This window comes from Mobula birostris, chromosome 8 (assembly GCF_030028105.1).
Source record: "Mobula birostris isolate sMobBir1 chromosome 8, sMobBir1.hap1, whole genome shotgun sequence".
In the NCBI taxonomy this organism is placed as follows: Eukaryota; Metazoa; Chordata; class Chondrichthyes; order Myliobatiformes; family Myliobatidae; genus Mobula; species Mobula birostris.
This window is the reverse complement of record NC_092377.1, coordinates 164781800-164803474: the sequence shown is the minus strand read 5'-3', so window position 1 is coordinate 164803474 and position 21675 is coordinate 164781800. Positions and strand designations below refer to the sequence as shown.

The window sequence follows — 21675 nt, the reverse complement described above, 5'->3', positions numbered from 1 at the left end:
GAAGGACCTGAAGCAAGCAGCTCATGCAAGGAAGCCCACCACCATCCCAGAGTTGAAGCAGTTTTGTAAGGAATAATGGCCTAAAATTCTTCTAAGAGGGCCACACCAGTTACTGAAGGCAAACTTTCTAACACCACTGTAGAACTTAACTTATTGAGAACAGTTTTTTGCTTCTCCTTTCTGACTTCTCCATTTCAGGAGGTGTCAATGGCCAACATTTACTACAAGCCCACAGCACCCCCCCCCCCCCCCGCTCTGCAGTCTGAGTACAAGTGCAGAAAAGCAGTTGTGCCAGCTACCACACTACCAAGGGCATAATAGCTATGCAGAATAAAGTGCTCCTTAAGGTTGTTATAGCTGGTGGTGGCAGTGGGGAAGAGCTCCCACTGACGTGTGTCTCAAATAGCCTCTGACAACTAAGTCCAGTTCCCGACCTTCACGTGTGGCTTAGCTACTGAGCTTGGCAGTTTCCCCTAACAAAAAGGGCAAAGGTGGGTTACTGGTGCCTTTAAAACCAGCCGCTTCAGGCAGGCGGGGCTCGTCAGCCATGGTTGGCAGTTCGTCTAGGAGAAGGAAAACTCTGATCTTAATCCCTCGCTGCCTTGCAGCTATACCCCACACATATGGAAGGCTTCGGGAGTAAACCCGGGGAAAATTCTGGAGCTGGAGTCACTAAGACAGTCCTACACTGACTGGCCACTCTTGGGATGCAGCTGGTGCCAAACAGAATCTCTCCATTCGTACTGCCCTGGCTTGTGTATGTATAGACAGCTAGGACGCGATATCTATGGTCGACCCTGACTGACGAAGGCCTCCGATCCGTGTTAGTCAGTCTGGTGCAGGAAGACAATGGGGTGCAATGCTGAAATGAGGCATGCTGAGGTCAAGAGCCTATTCTTTTCATGGTAGGGGACTGTTCAATATTCTTGTGACATCAACATAAAGCTGTCCTTGGGTCTGGTGGTGCATGCTTTCAGGCTTTTGCATGATTCTTCTGATGGGAGGGGGGGGAGAAGAGCAAATGTTCAGGCTGGGTGGGGGCCTCTTTATTTGGCAGCTTTATAGTGAAGTGAAATAGTGTTGGGTTATTCATAGGAATAATTGTGTGGCGCGTGGCCAGGTGGTTAAGGCGTTTGTCTAGTGATCTGAAGGTCACTAGTTCAAGCCTCAGCTGAGGCAGTGTGTGTGTGTGTGTGTGTGTGTCCTTGAGCAAGGCACTTAACCACACATTGCTCTGTGACGACACCGGTGCCAAACTGTATGGGTCCTAATGCCCTTCCCTTGGACAATGGTGGCGTGGAGAGGGGAGACTTGCAGTGTGGGCAACTGCCGGTCTTCCATACAACCTTGCCCAGGCCTGCGCCCTGGAAACCTTCCAAGGTGCAAATCCATGGTGTCACGAGACTAACGGATGCCTGTATATTCATAGGAATAACATTCAATTATCTGGAAATCTGTCAATCTGCCTCTGAGTGCTGGATTATCATAGTTTAACTCATACCTTAGTCAGATTTTAATGTAAAGGCCTCATTGCTCAGCTGTCCTTTAACCTTTGTTGAACTCTATCTTTTTTTTAATTGATGTCCATTTTTCTCCCTTTATTAACTTCCCCATCCCCACTTTCCAGAATTCTAATCAACTGTCTGTAGCAGTTACTTTAAAACAAAGCAAAGTTGCTCAGAGACTGAGCACAGCGGGGTGGGGGTGGGGGTTTGACATTGTATGAGACACTCCAATAACTAAGTTCTAAGTTACATTTGGAGTATGAGACACTCCAATAACTAAGTTCTAAATTACATTTGTTCTGTTAAATCCTAAAACTAATGAAACTAAACCTAGTGATATAACAAAATAAACTGTAAGTGTATTCAAACTTGAGCATTCGGGATCTTAGCGTATTTAAATATTTGCAATTAACATAACTAAGCCAAGCGGTGAACGAAAAATATCATTTCCCCTGACTTGCTCCAGACTGTAATCAGACTGAAACTGAACTAAAGACAAAGCATGAATCTGCACTAAGCTTTCACCACCCCCAACTCGTGTGACAAATTACCATGACCCATAATAGACATGCAGCACGAAATACAATCCAGACAGACAAAAAATAGATACATGGCTCCTACAAATTCCATCCCCCGCGAGCTTGTTCAGGTCCTCTTCCACCCCCCTCTCCCACTAGGATGTGGGTTCAGGCTCTATCAAGGAATATAAAGCCTTCCATCCTACACAGTCTCTCCGGCCACTTGTTCATCTGCACTACCCTGCTATTTCTTTGCTTTTCAGAATCAGGTTCATTACTGCTGACTTATTGGTTTCTATCATCATCCTTGGATACGACAAGCCACCGATGCGGAAGAGTTTTTCAAGCGGAAAAGCTATTACTGCACTAGGGCAGTTCCGCTCTGTGATCCTCGGCAATCCGGGTGCGGTGGTTCGAGTAGTTGGCACAGTGGTCGGCCATGATTTCTGTGTCTGGTCATGCCCCTCGCTCTCCACGGAGTGGTTCAGAGCTGCCTTCCTGGCTGTTGGATGTCACTGTTGATCTCGTTCTTCTAGTCCACTCCTCTATGGAATGTTGTTCAGAGCAGTACAGTGGAAACAAAGTTACTATAGATAAAGTAAAATTTAGGGTGGTGGGGGGAGATGTCTTTAGCAAAGGAGGTGTAAGACAATCCTTCCCTCCGTTAGCTTGTAGGTCACCCTTGGGCAAGGTGTAGCACCTGCTTAGCTCCCCGATCAGGGTCACGTGAAGCCATGGGAGCAGGTGGTGGATATCACAACTCCTGGTTATGTGACCACTGACGCCAGGCAGATAATCTCTGAGGAGTATTAATAATGGCAGGGGTCACCTGTCTTGTAAAGACACTGCCTAGAAGAAGGGAATGGCAAACCACTTCTGCAGGGAAAAACTGCCAAAATTAATCATGGTCATGGAAAGACCATGATTGCCCATGTCATATGTCGCATGGCACATGATGCTGCCAAAAGGGAATAGAGGTCAGTAATGTTGGGTGTTAGTTCAGAAATCTGATGGCAGAGGGGAAGAAGCTGTTCCTGAATCATTGAGTGTGGGTCTTCAGGCTTCTGTATCTCCTCGCTGATGGTAGCAATGAGGAGAGGGCGTGTCCTGGGTGATGGGCTTCGCCCCTTGGGGATGTTGTTGGTGGACAGGGTTTGCTGTATTTGTGGGTAGTTGGCTAGTTTTTTATTATTATCCTGACAACTTTCCTCTTCCCTACTAGGTGGCATAAGCTTCACTCAAAGCATGGGAAGAAGGAGAAAGAGAGAGGGGAGATTGAAGTGGACATTAGGTTTGTGCGGAACAACATGACGGCCAGCATGTTTGACCTCTCGATGAAGGACAAGTCCCGGTCAACTCTCGGGAAGCTGAAGGACAGGTTCAAGGGAAAGAAGAAAGATGGGTTCTCCGATTCCATGTCGGCAGTCGTTCCCAGCACCGGCGCCTCTGCTGACAGCCACGACGAAGATGTGGCTCCAAAGAAATCCAAGCTGAAGATGCTGTTCCCCAACCCAAACCTGCAGCGAAACACTCTGTCGCAGTCCATGTCTGTTCTACCCACCGGCCCGACGTCTCCGGCTGATGTCTCCAAGAAAGCCAGGGCTGTTGACGAGGACTTCACTGAAATTCACCTGCAGAACTCTCCTGAAGGTACATTTTACGCTCCTTAATACGCACCTTTGCTCTATCCCTCAACAGGCAGAATTCTTGGTAGCCAGCTATTTTTAATTCCACTCCCACTCCCATTCAGCCAGGTCTGTCCATGGCCTACTCTAGTGCCACAATGATGCTACCCTCAGGATGGAGGAGCAAAGCCTCATGTTCCATAATATATAGAAGCAGAATTAGGCCACTCAGCCCATCGAGTCTGCTCCACCATTTCATCATGGCTGATCCATTTTCCCTCTCAGCCCCAAACTCCTGCCTTTTCCCCTGTATTCCTCCATGCCCTGACCAATCAAGAGTCTATCAATCTCTGCCTTAAATATGCATGAAGAATTGGCCTCCACAGCTGTCTGTGGCAATGAATTCCATGGATTCACCACTCTCTGGCTAAAGAAAATCCTCATTAAAAGGAAGCCCCTTTGTTCTGAGACTCTATCCTCTGATCAGACTTTCCCACTGTAGGAAATATTCTCTCCACATCCACTCTATTGAGGCCTTGCAACATTATATAGGTTTCAATTAAGTCACCCTCCCCCCCCCCCCCCATTCTTCTGAATTTCAGTGAATTCAGGCCCAGAGCCATCAAATACTCCTGTCACGTACCCCGTCACGGGTTAAAGAACCAGCAGAAATGGAAAACACTTTGGAGTCCAACCCCCACCCATTTACCTTTTCCCTCACATGGTCTCACCTTTCATTTGCCAGCTTGTACTCCCCTCGCCTTATTCTGGATCCTTTCCCCTCCCTCTGAGGTCGTGATGAAGGGTTTCAGCCCAAAACATTAACTGCTTATTGCTCTCCATAGATGCGGCCTGAGCTGCTGAGTTCCTCTAGTGTTTTTTTGTTAGTTTACAACCAACCTTGTATTAACATAATCTTTTTTGTATTAAAGTGACTCAGTTGTCTTCGTGGGGTCTTTGTTACACAGTGTTAGTCATAGTCATACTTTATTGATCCCGGGGGAAATTGGTTTTCATTATATAGTTGCACCATAAATAATAAATAGTAACTAAACCATAAATAGTTAAATAGTAATATGTAAATTATGCCAGTAAATTATGAAATAAGTCCAGGACCAGCCTATTGGCTCAGGGTGTCTGACCCTCCAAGGGAGGATTTGTAAAGTTTGATGACCACAGGTAGGAATGACTTCCTATGACGCTCTGTGTTGCATCTTGGTGGAATGAGTCTCTGGCTGAATGTACTCCTGTGCCCACCCAGCACATTATGTAGGGAAAAAGGAGAGAGAGAGAAAACATTGACTTCTCTAACTTCTGCTAATGCCCCACCTCCTCCTTGTACCCCATCTGTTATTTATTTATATACACACATTCTCCCTCTCCCCCTCCCCCTCCCCCGATCCTCTCATATCCCTTTTGCCAATCACCTGTCCAGCTCTTGGCTCCATCCCTCCCCCTCCTGTCTTCTCCTATCATTTTGGATCTCTCCCTCCCCCTCCAACTTTCAAATCTCTTACTAGCTCTTCCTTCAGTTAGTCCTGACAAAGGGTCTCAGCCCGAAACGTCGACTGTACCTCTTCCTAGAGATTTTGCCTGGCCTGTTGCGTTCACCAGCAACTTTTATGTGTGTTGCTTGAATTTCCAGCATCTGCAGAATTCCTGTTTACAAAATGCTGGAGGAACTCAGCAGGTCAGACAGCATCTATGGAAAGAAATAGTCGACATTTCAGTCCTGAAGAAGGGTCTCAGCCTGAAAAGGAAGGAAAAGAAACCAGAAGAGAATGATTAGTTTAATTTGTCACAGGTATATCAAAATTTAGTGTATTGTGTTGTTTGCATCAACAACCAATGCAGTATCAGGATGTGCGGGGGGCAGCCTGCACGTGTCACTATGCCCACAACTTACTAACCCTAACCGGTATGTCTTTGGACTGTGGGAGGAAACTGGAGCACCTGGAGGAAACGTGCACGGTCATGAAGAGAACGTACAAGCTCCTTGCAGCAGTGTCGGGAATTGAAACCCAACCTTGCAGCTGAGTAACTGAGGAAAGAGTCACACTGCAGTGGGCCAAGGGTTAATGTTGGTAACATGATGCCCAAGGACTTCCATCTGTTTCCACAAATAATTGCACATCAAGTACAGAGTTTAAAAATGTACTTCCCCATAAAAGGCTCTGTATTTGCATCTGAGGGGAAAAAAAATCAGGAGAATTTTGCAGTCTTGAGTACCTGCTGTTCTTTTTCCAAAGTTAACTGGCAGGTTGAGTCATTGGTAAGGAAGGAAAATGCAATTTTAGCATTTATTTTGAGAGGACAAGAAGGTAAAGCAAGAATATAATGCTGAGGCTTTATGGTCAGACCTCACTTGGAGCAGATTTGGGCCCCTTGTTTAAGAAAGGATGTACTAGCATTGGAAAGCATATGATCCTGGGTATGAAAGGGTTAAGGTATGAGGAGTCTTTGGCTCTGGGCCTGTACTCTCAGGAATTTTGAAGAGTTGGGGGGTGGGTTATTGATCTCATTGAAACCTATCAAATACTGAAAGGTCTAGATGGTGGGTATGGAGAGGATGTTTCTTACAGTGGAGGAGTCTAGGACCAGAGAACAGAGATGAGGAATTTCTTTAGCCAGAAGGTGATAAATTTATGGAATTCATTGCCACAAGTGGCTGTGGAGGCCACGTCATTGGGTGTATTTAAAGCAGAAATTGATAGGTTCTCGATTAGTCAGGGTATCAAAGGTTACGAGAAGGCAGGAGAATGAGGCTGAGGGAAAATAAATCAGCTGTGATGGAATGGTGGAGCAGGCTCGATGGGTCAAGTGGCCCAATTTGCTCCTATGTCTTATGCTCTTGAGTTTTTGTAACGGTATTGTCCTCACTCCCATCACAACCAATACTTACTGCCTATCCAGAAACGCTCCCCTGTACTGACGGGGTTGTCAGCTGTGAATCAGCCAGTGTTTGGGTCACAATTCCAGCGATCACCAATTAGGGTTCAATTCCCTCCTGAGTTTGTACATTCTCTGTATGACCTCATGGATCTCCTCCAGGTGCTCTGGTTTCCTCTCTCATTCCAAAGACACATGGGTTACAGTTGGTGAATTGTGGGCATGATATGTTGGGGTTGGAAGTGTGGTGACATCTGCGGGTTGCCCTCAGCACAGTCTTCGCTGATTTGATTTGACACACAAATGGCATATTTCACTATGGTTCGACCAAGCTAGTCTTTAATCTTTAGTGCCTGTGGTGAGAAACTACCTAACCAGGCGATCCAACACATTTCTCTCTGGTGACTGAGCTGGCAGGGACGGATTGATGATTGAGAGTGAACTGATTGCACAGCTTCGCAAGTTTGTGTACCTTGTGACAAATAACTTTAAGCTGTACTGGGCAGACCGGTGTGATCAGGACCTTTGGCTTCCCACTTTAACTGGCTGCATCACCACCTAGTATGGGGGAAGCTACTGCACAGGATCGAAGGAAGCTGCAGAAGTCAGCTCCAGCCTCCCAGCATCCAGGGCATCTTCAAGGAGCGATAACTCAGAAAGGCAGCATCCATCATTAGGGACCCCCATCACCCAGGACGTGCCATCTTCTCATTGCTACCATGAGGGAGGAGGTACAGAAGCCTGAAGACCCACACTCAACAATTCAAGAACAGCTTCTTCCCCTCTGCCATCAGATTTCTGAATGGACATTGAACCCATGAACACTACCTCATATTTTTTGCATGACATTTAATAGAAAAAACAATTAATGTATGTATATATAATGCACTGCTGCTGTAAAGTTAACTGCTTTCATGACATATTCCGGTGATAGTAAAACTGATTCTGATCAGTTTTTCTAACACTCTGAAAATTCCATTGCTTAATTTAGCACTAAGATCATTAATGAACTTAACCCTGTCCCCAGCTGTCTTGTTTAAGCCTTGTTTAACTTTGGACTGGTGTTTTAGAACCTTTAAGGTGGGTTTTGTGGTTTTCAGATGAAGTGCTATAACTACTCCCCAGAACACTCCATCAATTCCACTTGGTGTAGCTTAATCATGTCCTCTCTTTACGTCCTCTGTTCCAGGGAAAACAGCCCTGGCTTTTCCTAATAACTAATTGCTCAATTGGGAAGGAATGGTAAAGATTACAATGAAGATGGATCATCATTGTGTGCTGTGTTGTATGATGTGGGCAATATGGTCTTTGACTGTGATTTTTCATGGCAAATTCTTCTACAGAAGTGGTTTGCCTTTGCCTTCTGGGTAGTATCTTTACAAGACAGGTGACTCAAGTTATTATCAATACTCTTAAGAGATTGTCTGCTTGGTGTCCGTGGTCACGTAACCAGGACTCGTGATGTGCACCAGCTGCTCATACGACCATCCACCACCTGCTCCCATGGCTTCACATGACCCTGATCCAGGGGAATAAGCAGGTGCTACACCTTGCCCAAGGGTGACCTGCAGGCTAGTGCAGGGAAAGAGTGCCTCATATCTCCTTTTGTAGAGATGTATCTCCTCCCCAATATCCAAATGATGACACAGCCGTCCTCAAATAGCCGAATGTGCTCCTTAGTTTGGCTCTTTCAAGTACAGTTTGACTGCAGGTTATTTAATTGGAGTGTGTCTTACAGAACCCGAATCGAGTTTGGTGTATTTTGAGAAATTTGTTGTTTTGCAGCTACAGTACAGTGCAATACGTTACAATTACTGAAGTTAGACTAAGAAATATTTTTTTGCACTATTTTTTAAAAAATGAGGTAGTGTTCATGGACCATTCAGAAGTCTGATGGTGTAGGGGAAGAAGCTGTTCCTAAGATGTTTGTTGTTTTTGGGCGTCTGTACCTCCCCTCTGGTAATGAGGGGGGGCATGCCCTGGTTGGTGGGGTTTCTTTAATGGCGGATGCCCCCTTCCTGAGGCGTCTCTTGAAGATGTCCCTGATGGAGCTCAACAGCCCTCTGGAGCCTCTTGTGAGCCTCCAGACACTGAAGCAAACAGTCTGCAGAAACTCCATCTGTGGCAACAGATTTGTTTCATGGCAGCAGTACAGTGCAATACATCAGTCTCTTATTGTAACCCAGTCACTTCTAAAAGAAAATGACAAAGAAAAGCAAAGTAATGTAGTGTTATTGGGTTCATGGTCTGGTCAGAAATCAGATGGCTTTTCGATGCTGCTTGGGTAAAAGTATTGATCCAACTTTACCAGTGGCAATTTTAACTTGCTTTCTCTTCCCTGTATGCCCTGACCCTTAATCACCCCAGTCTGCAATGCCTCAGTTATATGAACACGGAACATGGGAAATTACGGTAGACTACAGGCCCTTCAGCCCATAATGTTGTACTGAAGCTTTAAACTATTCTCAGATTAATCTAATCCTTCCCTCCTACACTGCCCTCCATTTTCCTATCATCTATGTTCCTATCTAAGAATTTCAGTCGAGGTTTGGTAGCTTCCAACGTGATGGCATGCAGATCGATTTCTTGAACTTACGATAATTGCCCCCTCTCTCCTTCCTCATTAACTATTTGCTGTTCCCCTCTCTCATCTTATCTGCCCATCACCTCCCTCTGGTGCTCCTCCCCTTTCCTTTCTTCCATGGTCTTCTACCCTCTCCGATCAGATTCCTCCTTCTCCAGCCCTTTCTCTTTCACCAGCTCTTTACTTCACCCCCTCCCCCTCTCCTGGTTTCACCTATCGCCTACCACCTTGTACTGCCTCCCCCCACCTTCTTACTGTGACTCCTCCCTCTGCTTTCCAGTCCTGATGAACTTAACTTGGCCCAGAACTTAACTCTTTTCCATAGTTGCTGCCCAGCATGCTGAGTTCCTCCAGTATTTTGTGTCGCTTTGGATTTCAAGAATCTCCAGATTTTCTTGTGTTTAAGAGTTTCTTAAATATTCTGGGGGTGGGGACATAGTGAGGTGGGTGCATTGGCCACACAGCCTTTACCACTGTCCCTAGCAGCATGTTCCATGCACATACCCACACTTTTTTTAAAAAAAAAAACTACCTCTGACATCCCCTCCCTTATGTTTCCTCCAATCACCTTTAAATTATGTCCCCTCTAATAAGAGGATGTAAATTTGGGGTATGGGATCTGAGTGGTATCCCTTTACATGTTCCTGGTACTTGTATTTGCAATTTGTCTTTTGCACCATGGCTGTCAGTCTTTGTTCATGTATAGTTCTTCATAAATTCTACTGCATTTCCTTTTCCTGTAACTGCCTGCAAGAAAATGAATTTTAATGTAGTATATGATGACATGACTGTATTTTGATAATTTATTTTGTACGTGGTATCTTTCTCACCCAGGTGTGGTGAATACCTGGGACATTGTCAGAGGCAGAAACAAAACTGCTGATGACACTTAGCACGAGTCACCTGGGTGTTGAGGACTGTGAATCAAGTTGGGATCAAACAGATGGGTACCGGCTGGTTGGTGCGGACATTGTAGTCTGAAATGCCTGCTTCCATACTGTATTAGTCTTGCTTTCCTGACCAAAATTGAGTCTTGGTCAGGAAAGCAAGACCTCTACAGCCCTGGAGAACATTGAAATTTTAATGGGTCCATATTGTAAGGGATTATCGTGCAAAGGGCATTAATTGTCACCCCTTAAATTTCCAGAGGAAAGCTCAAGCAAGACTTTTCATGTGCCGAAAATTATGACCCACAAGCGGACTTCGAGTGCAGACACCAAGCAGGTGAATTTAACGCCATCCGTCGCGGGGAAGAAAGAAGCTCCATCGTTTTTCGGTGGCCTGAGACCAAAGAGTGACCCGATGTCACAGTCCAATCTCTGCATTAATGGCAGCCACGTTTACAACGAGGAGCCGAATCCCATCTCTCCCTCGAGGCCAAAGGGTGATCCCAAGCTGATGTCAAACAGTCAGTTCTACACCTCCGTGGAGGACCTGTCGTCCAAGTCGACCGCATCCTCAGCTGAGACGAGCAGCGGATTCTCGTTTGATGTCCAAGTGCTGAAATCTACGACCCCGTCAGCCTCCCAGAGCTTCGGGAGCACTGGTGACCTGACAACCCAAAGATCTGACCAGCCAAAGGAGAAGGATGTTGGTCTGCCCCAGAGTCCCAAGAGGGAGCAGCTAGCAGGTAAAAACACTGATACAGTGAATGTTGTCGGGGGCAGTACGAAGTCACTCAACCCCTTCGAGGACGACGTGGCTGAAGAGGAGAAGAAAGTTCGGCTTACACCAGAGGTCGAAGCAGTGCCCAAAAAGGAGGAGCCCAAGCGAGGTGGCATATTACCTCTGTTCTCCAGAAAGACCGAAGCTGCCAAGGCTTCTGGAGCAAAGGACTCGCAGAACCCCTTTGACATGGCAGAGGCAAAGAAACCACCAACCTCCTTGTGGGCGAACAGGACAGCTGCTGTCAAACCCAAGTAAGTCTTGCAAACGTGGTCACAAGGGGCCTTTTTAAACCTCATTTCAACTCTGGAGGAAATGTTATTGCAAACACTACCTATGCCCTGTGATTGGTTTCATGTGAGATGTCCACCCAGTCTGAGTTTTCTGACTTTTTAATTGAAGTTTGAATGAGAATCTGGTTTAATATTACAGGTGTATCTCATGAAATTAGTTGTTCTGCAGCAGCAGTACAGTGCAACGGGGGGGAAAAAGAAGCTATGTATACAATCCGATGTGTTTATTAATGTGGAGGTGTGGAGCAGAAAAGGGTTTCCTGACCATTCGAGCCACACTGTCTCAGTAACCCCCCGGCAACCCCGATTTAACCCTAACCCAATCACGGGACAATTTACAGTGACCAAATAACCCACGTGATACATCTTTGGACTGGGAGCAAACTGGAGGACCTGCATTCGACGGGGAGGGTTTAGACACTCCTCACAGGACATGGGTACTGAATGCCGCATTCTGCCGCCGCAAGCTGTAATAGTGTTGTGCTAAGTGCCACACTATCATGACGTCCCAACATGTACACATAGATACAGTGTATATATACAGTACCTATTAAAAAGTACTCACCCCCTTGGAAGTTTTCATGTTTTATTGTTTGACAACATTGAATCACAGTGGATTTAATTTGGCTGCTTTGACATTGATCAACAGAAAAAGACTCTTTTGTGTCAAAGTGAAAACAGATCTCTACAAAGTGATCTAAATTACAAATATAAAGCACATAATTGATTGTACAAGTATTCACCCCCCCCTCAAGTCAGTATTTAGTAGATACACCTTTGGCAGCAATGTCTGTGTGGTCTCTATCAGCTTTGCACATCTGGACTCTGCAATTTTTCCCCATTTTTCTTTACAAAACTGCTCAAGCTCTGTCGGATTGCATGGGCATCAGCAATAAATTCTCAATTGAATTGAGGTCTGGACTCTGACATGGCCACCCCAGGACATTAACTTTGTTTTTAAACCATTCCTGTGTGGCTTTGGCTTTATGCTTGGGGTCGTTGCCTTGATGGAAAACAAATCTTCTCCCCAGTCACAGTTCTCTTGCAGACTGCATCAGGTTTTCCTCCAGGATTTCCCTGTATTTTACTGCATTCATTTAACTCTCTACCTTCACAAGCCTTCCAGGGCCTGCTGCAGTGAAGCATCCCCACAGCATGATGCAGCCACCACCATGCTTCACGGTAGGGATGGTGTGTTTTTGATGTGTGGTGTTTGGCTTACGCCAAACATAGCTTTCAGTCTGATGGCTAAAAAGCTCAATTTTGGTTTCATCAGACCATAGAACCTCCCAGCTGACTTCAGAGTCTCCCACATGCCTTCTGGCAAACTCTACCCGAGACTTCATGTGATTTTTTCCCCCCCCCAACAGTGGCTTTCTATTTGCCATCCTCCCATCTCAACCACTGAAGCCTGTAACCCCACAGATGTGGTGGGTCTCTTGGTGGCCTCCCTCACTAGTCCCTTTCTTGCACGGTCACTCAGCTTTTGAGAATGGCCTCCTCTAGACAGATTTACAACTGTTTAACTGTACTCCAGGGGATATTCAGTGACTTGGAAAATTTCTTGTATCAACCTGCAACTTGTACTTTTAATAACCTTTTTGCAGAGTTGTTTGGAGTGTTCTTTTGTCTTCATGGTGTAGTTTTTGCCCGAATACTGACTCACCAGCAGTTTGGCCTTCTAGATGCAGGTGTATTTTTTTACTGCAGTTAATTAAAACACCTTGGCTGCTCACAGGTCTCCAAAAGCAGATCTCCATTTAACTAATGATGTGACTTCTAAAACCATTTGACTGCACTAGTGATGATTTGGTGTGTCATTAAGGTGGGGGGGGTGAATATTTGTGCAATCAATTATTTTGTATTTTATATTTGTAATTAATTTGGATGATCATTTTGTGGAGATGTATTTTCACTTTGACACAGCAGAGTCTTTTACTGTTGATCAGTGTCTTTTTTAAAAAAAAAAGCAAGCCAAATAAAATCGACTGTGATTCAACATTGTAAAACAATAAAACACGAAAACTTCCAAGGGGGGGCAAATACTTTATATAGGCACTGTACGTCTGGTCTAAGGCCTCTGTCGGTCAGGGTCGACCATGGTTGTTGTGTCCTAGCTGTCTAGATACACAAGCCAGGGCAGTATGATATAGAGAGCAAGCTGTTGCCCATGTAGCAGGCTCCCAGTCTCCATGCATCTGATGAACCCAAAGGAGTGGCAGAGACTGATATAGTTTGGTACCAGAAGTATGGTAGGAGTTGCCAGTCAGCATTGAACTCAATGTAGGACTGCCTTAGGGACCAGCTCCGGATTTTCCTATGTGATTTACTTCTGAAGTCTTTTCCAGGAGTGGGTATAGCCGTAAGGCAGCGGAGGTTAAAGATCAGTTCTTTCTCCTAGGTGAGCTGCCAACCGTGGCTGGTGAGCCCCATCTGCCCGGAGTGACTAGTTTTAACGTGCCAGTAACCTGCCTTTGCCCCTTCTGCCAGTAGAAACTGTTCCAGCTGGGCCGAGTGGGTCAGCCACACAAAGGGCAGGAGCTAGGCTTAGTGGTCAGAGGCTATTTGAGGCGAACGCCTTTGGCAGCATTTAATAGTTGGTGGGAGGTAGTCGCCACTACCACTCCCGGCTATAACAACCTGTATATGTGTATGTTCATATGTATACATGTAATTTTAAATTAGTGCGAGGAAAAGAGCAAAAATAGTAAGGTAATGTTCATGGTTTGGTTCAGTGTTTGCTGAGAATTCTAATGGTGGAAGGGTAGATAGCAACTGTTCCTAAAACATTGACACACAGAGATGCATCCCCCTCTGGAGAAACTTGGCAGGCCAGGTGATATCTATGACAAAAAGCACAAGTGCTGTTTTGTCCTGTTGAGTTGCTCCAGCATTTTTCGTGTGTATTTTCTAGTATCTGCAGACTTTCTCTTTATGATTGGCCTGAAACATTGAATGTGGGTCTTCAGGCTCCTGTACCACACCTCTGTTGGCAATGAAGACGTACAAACTATTTGCAGACAGAATTGAACTGCTAACAAGAGAATGTGCAGATGTTGGAAATCTAAGCAACACACACAAAATGCTGGAGGAACTCATAGTCATACTTTATTGATCCCGGGGGAAATTGGATTTTCGTTACAGTTGCTCCATAAATAATAATAAAACCATAAATAGTTAAATAGTAATATGTAAATTATGCCAGTAAATTATGAAATAAGTCCAGGACCAGCCTATTGGCTCAGGGTGTCTGACCCTCCAAGGGAGGACTTGTAAAGTTTGATGGCCACAGGCAGGAATGACTTCCTATGACGCTCTGTGCTGCATCTCGGTGGAATGAGTCTCTGACTGAATGTACTCCTGTGCCCACCCAGTACATTATGTAGTGGATGGGAGACATTATCCAAGATGGCATGCAACTTGGACAGCATCCTCTTTTCAGACACCACCCTCAGAGAGACCAGTTCCATCCCCACAACATCACTGGCCTTAGGAATGAGTTTGTTGATTCTGTTGGTGTCTGCTACCCTCAGCCTGCTGCTCCAGCACACAACAGCAAACATGATAGCACTGGCCACCACAGACTCGTAGAACATCCTCAGCATCGTCCGGCAGATGTTAAAGGATCTCAGTCTCCTCAGGAAATGGGATGGGGTGGGGGGGGAAGTTACAGTCGACATTTTGGGCCAAAACCCTTTGGCAGGGCTGAAGGGGGAAAAAAAAGCTGAGCAGTAGATTTGAAGGTGAAGGGAGAGGAGAGAGAAAAACGCCAGGCGATAGGTGAAACTTGGAGTGGGAGGGATGGAGCAAAGAGCTAGGAAGTTGATTTGTGAAAGTGACAGAAGGCCGTGGAAGAAAGCAGTGGGTGGGGGTGCGGGGGAAGGAGCACCAGACGGAGGAGATGGCAGGCAAGCAGATAACATGAGGGAGGGCCAAGGGGATGGGAAATGGTGAAGTGGGGGTGGGCGTGGAGGCATTACTGGAAGTTTGAGAAATCGATGTCCATGCCATCAGGTTGGAGGCTACCCAAACGGAATGTAAGGTGGTGTTCCTCCAGCCAAAGTGTGGCCTCATCCCGACAGTCCTTCCAGGTGAGGTGATGCTTCACCTGTGAGTCTGTTCGGGTCATACACTGTGTTTGGTGTTCCTGGTGCGACCTCTTATATATGGTTGAGACCCGACGTAGATTGGGAGACCACTTCGCCGAGCATCCATGTTCCGTCTGCCAGAAAAAATGGGATCTCCCACTGGCCACCCATTTTGATTCCGCTTCCCATTAAATATGTCTATCCATAGCTGCCCCCAGCATTTTGTGAGTTGCTAAGAATTGAACTGTGATCGCTAGCTCTGTAAAGCATTATGCTAAATGCTAACCCTGTTGGTAGAAATAAGAGGATATCCTGGGAGGTGGGGGTTCTTAGTGAAGATTAATTGTGATTTTTAAATAGTTATCCATATTGACTGAAATGCTTCTCTTTTCTACTGTTGCCCTACTTTCTTCCCCATCATTGATCAGGCATTGCTGTTGCTGGTAAAATCTGCATTTATTGATCTTTCCTTAATCTGCCTGCGAAGGTAATGGAAGGTGCTTTTTTTTTTGGGGACTACATTTGTTTTTCAAAACTGCAGTTGGGGAGCATTTGGGCATTGCATTCAATTTAAGTCCGGTGCAGTAGTGTAGCGTTCAGAATAATTCTATTATGGTGCTGTGATGGGGGTTTAATTCTGCTATTTGTAAGGAGTTTGCATGTTCTCCCCTTGACTGTGTGGGTTTCCTCCCAAATTCTGAAGAAGCAAGTTGTGGGCATGCTATGTTGGTGCCAGAAATATGGCAGTGCTTGCGGGCTGCCCCAGCACAACCTCAGGCCGTGTTGGTCATGGACGCAACTGGTGTATTTCAATGTACAAGTGACAATGATAATCTAATCACAAGTGCAACCTGCTGTGGCTTTCCCCTGCACTGTTAAACCACACCAGAATCAAGTTCAGGTGAAAAAGTTTACAGCATATTAAAATATTGCATCCACAGCTGTGAAAATATGCAAAACATTAAATAGTTTCAATAAAAATGGAAGCACAATCATGTTTTTTATCACTGACGTACACTCAGTGGCCACTTTATTAGGTACGTCTTGTTAATGTAAGTACAGGTTTCCCCTGCCATCCGAAGGTAGAGCGTTCCTATGAAATGGTTCGTAAGCTGAAATGTCGTAAAGCGAAGAAGCAATTACCATTACCATATGGGAAGATTTTGTGAGCGTTTGCAGACCCAAAAATAACCTACCAAATCATGCCAAATAATACACAAAACCTAAAATAACAGTAATATACAGTAAAAGCAGGAATGATATGATAAATACACAGCCTATATAAAGTAGAAATACTTTTCCACAATCATTGCCTGAACTGTTCTCCGTAGTGAAAATCTCACGCAAGCGCTGTTGGCAAACACACGACACAAGCGCTCTCCAGTAACCTTTAAGCTCTGAAGCTGCCAAATCATACCAAATAATGCATAAAAATACACAGCTGATATAGTGGAATTAATATATGTACAGTGTAGTATCACTTACGGGAATCGAGAAGTCAGTGCCGAGTACACTGATGGTGTGTTAGGCTGAGTCGTTGGAGTTTGGGTGGTGCAGTGGCCCCCACCCCCTGGGCAGCAAACCGATACTGATCCGCGAAGCATGCGGGGTACAGCAGTGGCCGGGAGGCACATAGCGCATCTTTAAGAAAAAAGCCGAAATAAACATGCTAATTAATTAGGTGCTGCCTGGCAAGTAATTGTTGGCCCAGATCAGAGCCGATTGAATTGCCTCTGACAATTACGTGCTGGGCAGCACCTAATTAGCATGTTTATTTTGGCTTTTTTCTCAAAGATATGCTGTGTGCCTCCCGGCTACCGCTGCATTCTCCGCGAATCAGTATTTGTCCATGGCCTGGCGGTTGGGGTGGTGGGACACTGGGGTGTCATCTCATTGCTGTCTGTTTCCATTAGGGCAGGCAGCTCATCTTCTGTGACTGCCCGCCTCGATGTCGAAGATCGAGGTTCGTCGTCTGCTGTGGCTGATGTGGATGGCTTGCTTGACTGCTGGGCCTCGTGCATTTTTCTATCATACAGTTCTTTGTAAGCACGCAAACCATCCTGCAAATATCCCCTAAACCGACGTACCCTTTCAAAATTAAAGTCTTACTTTATCATTACTCATTTGGTTTCGATTGTTATCCTTTCCTCTTCCAATTGCATCAGCTCTTCATCTATCAGTTCTTGGTCATGGGATGCCAAATCCTCTTCAACATCATCTTCATCAACTTCCACAAGCCAGACTCACTTTGTCCTTCTTTCGTTCACCACGATCAAAACACTTAATTGTCTAGTTTTACACTAAATGTAACGCCCTTATGAGCTCTTTTAGGCTTTTCCAATACCTCAGAACTCATCTTGCTAACGGATGCTCACAGGCACATATTTAAGCAATGCCAGCGAGAATGCCGTTCGGAATCTGGGGGAGAGTGGCTGCTCGGGGCACGTGCTGCTTTTTTTTTGTGTGCTGCCTTTTAGCGTAACAGTGAAAACACCTGTTAGCGAAAACAGGGAACTAATGTAGGTCTTTCGTAACAGTGAGGTTTCGTAAAGCGAATGTTTGAAAAGCGTTGGACACCTGTATCTAATCAGCCAATCACATGGCAGCAACTCATTGCATAAAAGCATGCAGACATGGTCAAGAGGTTCAGTTGTTCAGACCAAACATCAGAATGGGGAAGGAATGTGATCTAAGTGGCTTTGACTGTTGGTGCCAGATGGGAAGGTATGAGTATCTCAGAAACTGCTGATCTCTTGGGATTTTCATGCACAACAGTCCCTAGAGTTTACAGAAAATGGTGTGCAAAAACAAAATCCTGTGAGCATAACACCTTGTTAATGTGAGGAGTCAGAGGAGAATGGCCAGACTGGTTCAAGCTGACAGGAAGGTGACAGTAACTCACATAACCATGCACTACAACAATGTGTGCAGAAGAGCATCTCTGACTGCACAACACATTGAAGACCACAATGAGTCCACTCCTGCACCTAATAGTGGTCACTGAGAATATGTTGTGATTTTTTTTTTTGTTTTGCAGCAGCTGTACAGTGCAAAATATAAACTATAAATCACAGTAAGAAATGCATTTAATAAAAATGTAAACATGCATGCAAAAATAGTGAGGTAGTATTCATGGGTTGGTTCATCGTCTCATCATAAATCGGATGGCAGAGGGGAAACTGTTACTAAAACGCTGAGTGTGTGCCTTCAGTCTACTGCACCTCCTTCCTGGTGGTAGTAATGAGAAGAGGGCATGTGGGGGGGGGGGGGTGGCCCTTCAATGAGAGATGGCAGAGTTGTACAAAACGCTGCAGGAACTCAGCAGGTCAGGCAGCATCTATAGAGAGGAATAAAAGACTGTTTTGGCCCTTCGTCAGCAGAATCCCTTGTATTAATAATGGATGATGCATTTTTGAGGCATTGCCTTTTGAGGAATTGTCCTTAATATGACAGCATTAAAACCTAATTGACTTTAACTGTGGAGTAAACAGTGGGTAGGTAGAATTTGATAAGTTTAATTACACTCACTCGATGTGCATTTATCAAATACAATTTGTGTTTTTTTTTTTTGCATCCTGTCAAAACCATTAGCGGCATTGATTTGACTATTTTCTTCGTGTGGAGTGACATTCCTTTGAGCGGATTGCCTTTTGAAGGAGGTAAATATTTGAATCACTGAATATTTGATCTGAGAGGGAGAAATAAATGAGATGGTGAGCTGATCAAAAAAAAACTTCAACGCATCCGCAGATCTACAAAGGAATCCACATATGTTAAATTTTCAGGCGGAGATGAGGAATTTCTTTAGCTGGTTGGTGGTAAATCTGGAATTCATTGCCACAGATGACTGTGGATGCCAAGTCATTGGGTGTATTTAAAGTGGAGCTTGTTAGGTTCTTGATTAATAAGGGTGTCATTGCTTATGGGGAGAAGGCAGGAGAATAGGGGTAATAAATCTACCATGATGGAATGGCAGGGCTTGATGGACTAATGCTGCTATGTCTTGGTCTTTAGTTGTTATAAGTGGTTCCTCTAAGTTTACATACTTTTTACCTTGTACTTTAAAATATTATTTTTTTAATATGATTCTTTATTCTTGTTGAATGTTTTGCATGTCGCATGCTGACCCATACACTACGACAATTTCCTATTGCACGTAAATAAATGTATGGTGAATAACGCTGATAGATCCTTTCTCTGTTTTTCTACTGGGGACTCTGCATACACTTGACAGTACTGGTAATAAAGATTATTTTGTTTAATTGACTAGGGGAAGTCTTGACACTCTCCCTAAACCTGCCCCAGGGATAGTGATGCTTCGTCCAGCTGACTGGTGTTTTGTCCTCTTTGCAGACTGGACGTGTCTCCAAAGGCCGAAACCAAAGCCAGCTCTCTGTCATCTCCTTTGCTTACGGAGCCCTGCTCTCCTTCCTTTCCTGCTGTGAGTGATCCCTTTAGCTTGGCTCCCGCTATAGGTTTGAATGGCTCTACCTTTTCCAGCCTCCATTTGACTTACAGCCCAGCTGCTCAACCTCTGCACTCTTCGTTGAATGCCAAGTTGGACTCAATGGGATCTTCATCTTGTGCAGACGAGTTCCATCTCTCGCCTTCGCCTCTGCCTTCTGCTTGCGGCTCCTCTCCCCCTACCACCTCTTTAGACACCCAAACCAGCCAGTTCCCCTCTGAGCCTGTCGTGGGACGATCTGAGGAAGCTGCGGTACCATGCATGCAGAGCAGAAAGACGTTGGCTCAGTGCTTGTTCCAGGAGCTGACTGGAAGGAGTGTTGGCGAAGATTGGTCCAACAGTGCAGTTGAGCAATGTGACCCATCTCCAGGTTCTCCGATTAAAATTATTCCAGAAGGCAGGTTAGAAAACACTGACGAAGTTGGGGGTGGAGGTAGTGAACAGGAGATGGAGACGCCTAGGAGTATGGCTTCACAAGGAGAGGTGTTTGTGGAGCCTTTGCCCTTGATCAACTTTGACCCTATGCCAGTGTCAGAGGCTAGCCAACCTTTGGAACCACCCAAAGTCTCACCCTGCAGCAGTTTGTCCAGTTCAGATGTACAGTTGGTCCAGAGGGAGAAGGTTCCGCCAACTCCTGCACCAAGAAAATTAATGGCAATGAACCAAGCCAGTGATGGTTTATTGCAACCTTCAGAGGGACAACTGTTAGAGGACTTGATCTCCTTTCAGTGGAAAGTTGAACAGGATGAGGAGATGGCGGTAGAGTCCGCTGAGAGTGGAGAGACTGACCCCACTTTGGCAGTGGGGAATTCTGTTTACGACTTGTTGACTGGCCAAGGGGAAGGTGACTGTGGTGGAATGCTGGTAGCTGAGCTTGAGCCTTCCACCATTTTGAGGGGTGGCTCTTCAGAGGCGATCACCGACCCTCTGGTCCCCACGGTGGAGGAGATGGGCGTAAACATGGGCAGTCCTTCCAGTCTGGGGATTTGCGGGCAGCTGGTCTTTCCTGGGAAGCTGGAAGTTTCTACAGAAGATGCTTTTACAAAGGAACAGACAGAGGCTGGTAGTCAGTCGCTATCTCCAGAGCCCCCAACTCCACCTGCTGTGACCCTGGCTTGGGAGTTAGAAGCACAGAGTCCTTTTGACCTGAAATCAGATCAAAACCAGATCATCACTGATTCCAATGACCTGGGCAGTTTGCGGTTCGTGATGGTGGAGACTAATGACAGCAAAGCCCACTTGCAGGAGTTGGTTAATGAAAGTCAAAGTGACAATGAAGTGACCTTGAGTGAATGTGAGGGGGAGCCTTTCGGTCAGAGCGCAGATAGAAGTAAAAGAACAGCTCTTCCTGATAAAAATGACAGTGAAGAACTATCCGTGAAAGCTAATTTTGGGAATCCAGAGCTAACAGCTGATGTTATCGAGCCAAGTATTTTGGATGTTGGCCGTGATGCTTTGCACTCGAATGAAGAGCCTTTCGCTGATCCAGAATTGCAGACTTCTGAGAGTTCGGCAGTGGCTTCCTCTAGTTCTTTCCAGCTGGTTGAGTCCGTTGATTTTGTTTCTGGTGAGGTTGGGGCTTCTCCTGCACCTTTGGATTCTGTTGAGCTCTTAGTTCCTCCTCTGTGTCTGTCTGCTTTGTCGCAGTTCGCTTGCCCTGCGCTCGATGATCCTCCTTTGATAAAGCCACCAGTTGGGAGTTCTCACGAAGTGGAGTGCTCTGGCCAGAAGAAGGTGCTTCAGGCAAGGGTTCTGCCTACAGAGACACAACCAATTCTCTCACAAAGCAGTGGGTCAACAGTGCCTTCCAAACACAGGTGAGGGTTTGAGCTACCCTTAAGCTCTTATTTCTTAAATTTTTTTCCCCCCCAGTATCTCCCCAATTTGGAATATGGTGGTTGTGTTTGTGTTGAGTTGGAAAGAAGGATTAACTTTTATAATTCTAAGTTCTTAACTGGGGTGCAATTGGGAAAAGCTTTTGTTTTCTTTCGTAGGGTATGTATTTGATGGCAGTGTAATATAGCAGGTTAGTGTAATCTCTGT

The 21675-nt window shown here is 45.5% G+C and overlaps 1 protein-coding gene across 3 annotated transcripts in view; it reads left to right on the top strand.

The window, feature by feature from the left end:
- Positions 1-21675, top strand: part of LOC140201923 (rab11 family-interacting protein 1-like) — a 60453-nt gene that overhangs the window by 23284 nt on the left and 15494 nt on the right. For 2 of the 3 annotated variants that reach the window (XM_072266735.1, XM_072266734.1), the window contains 3 exons: positions 3246-3673; positions 10269-11040; positions 19521-21449. In XM_072266735.1, coding sequence (XP_072122836.1) covers positions 3246-3673; positions 10269-11040; positions 19521-21449 — 3129 coding nt within the window. The remainder of the gene's footprint in view (positions 1-3245; positions 3674-10268; positions 11041-19520; positions 21450-21675) is intronic. The other variant, XM_072266736.1, reaches the window with a different exon arrangement.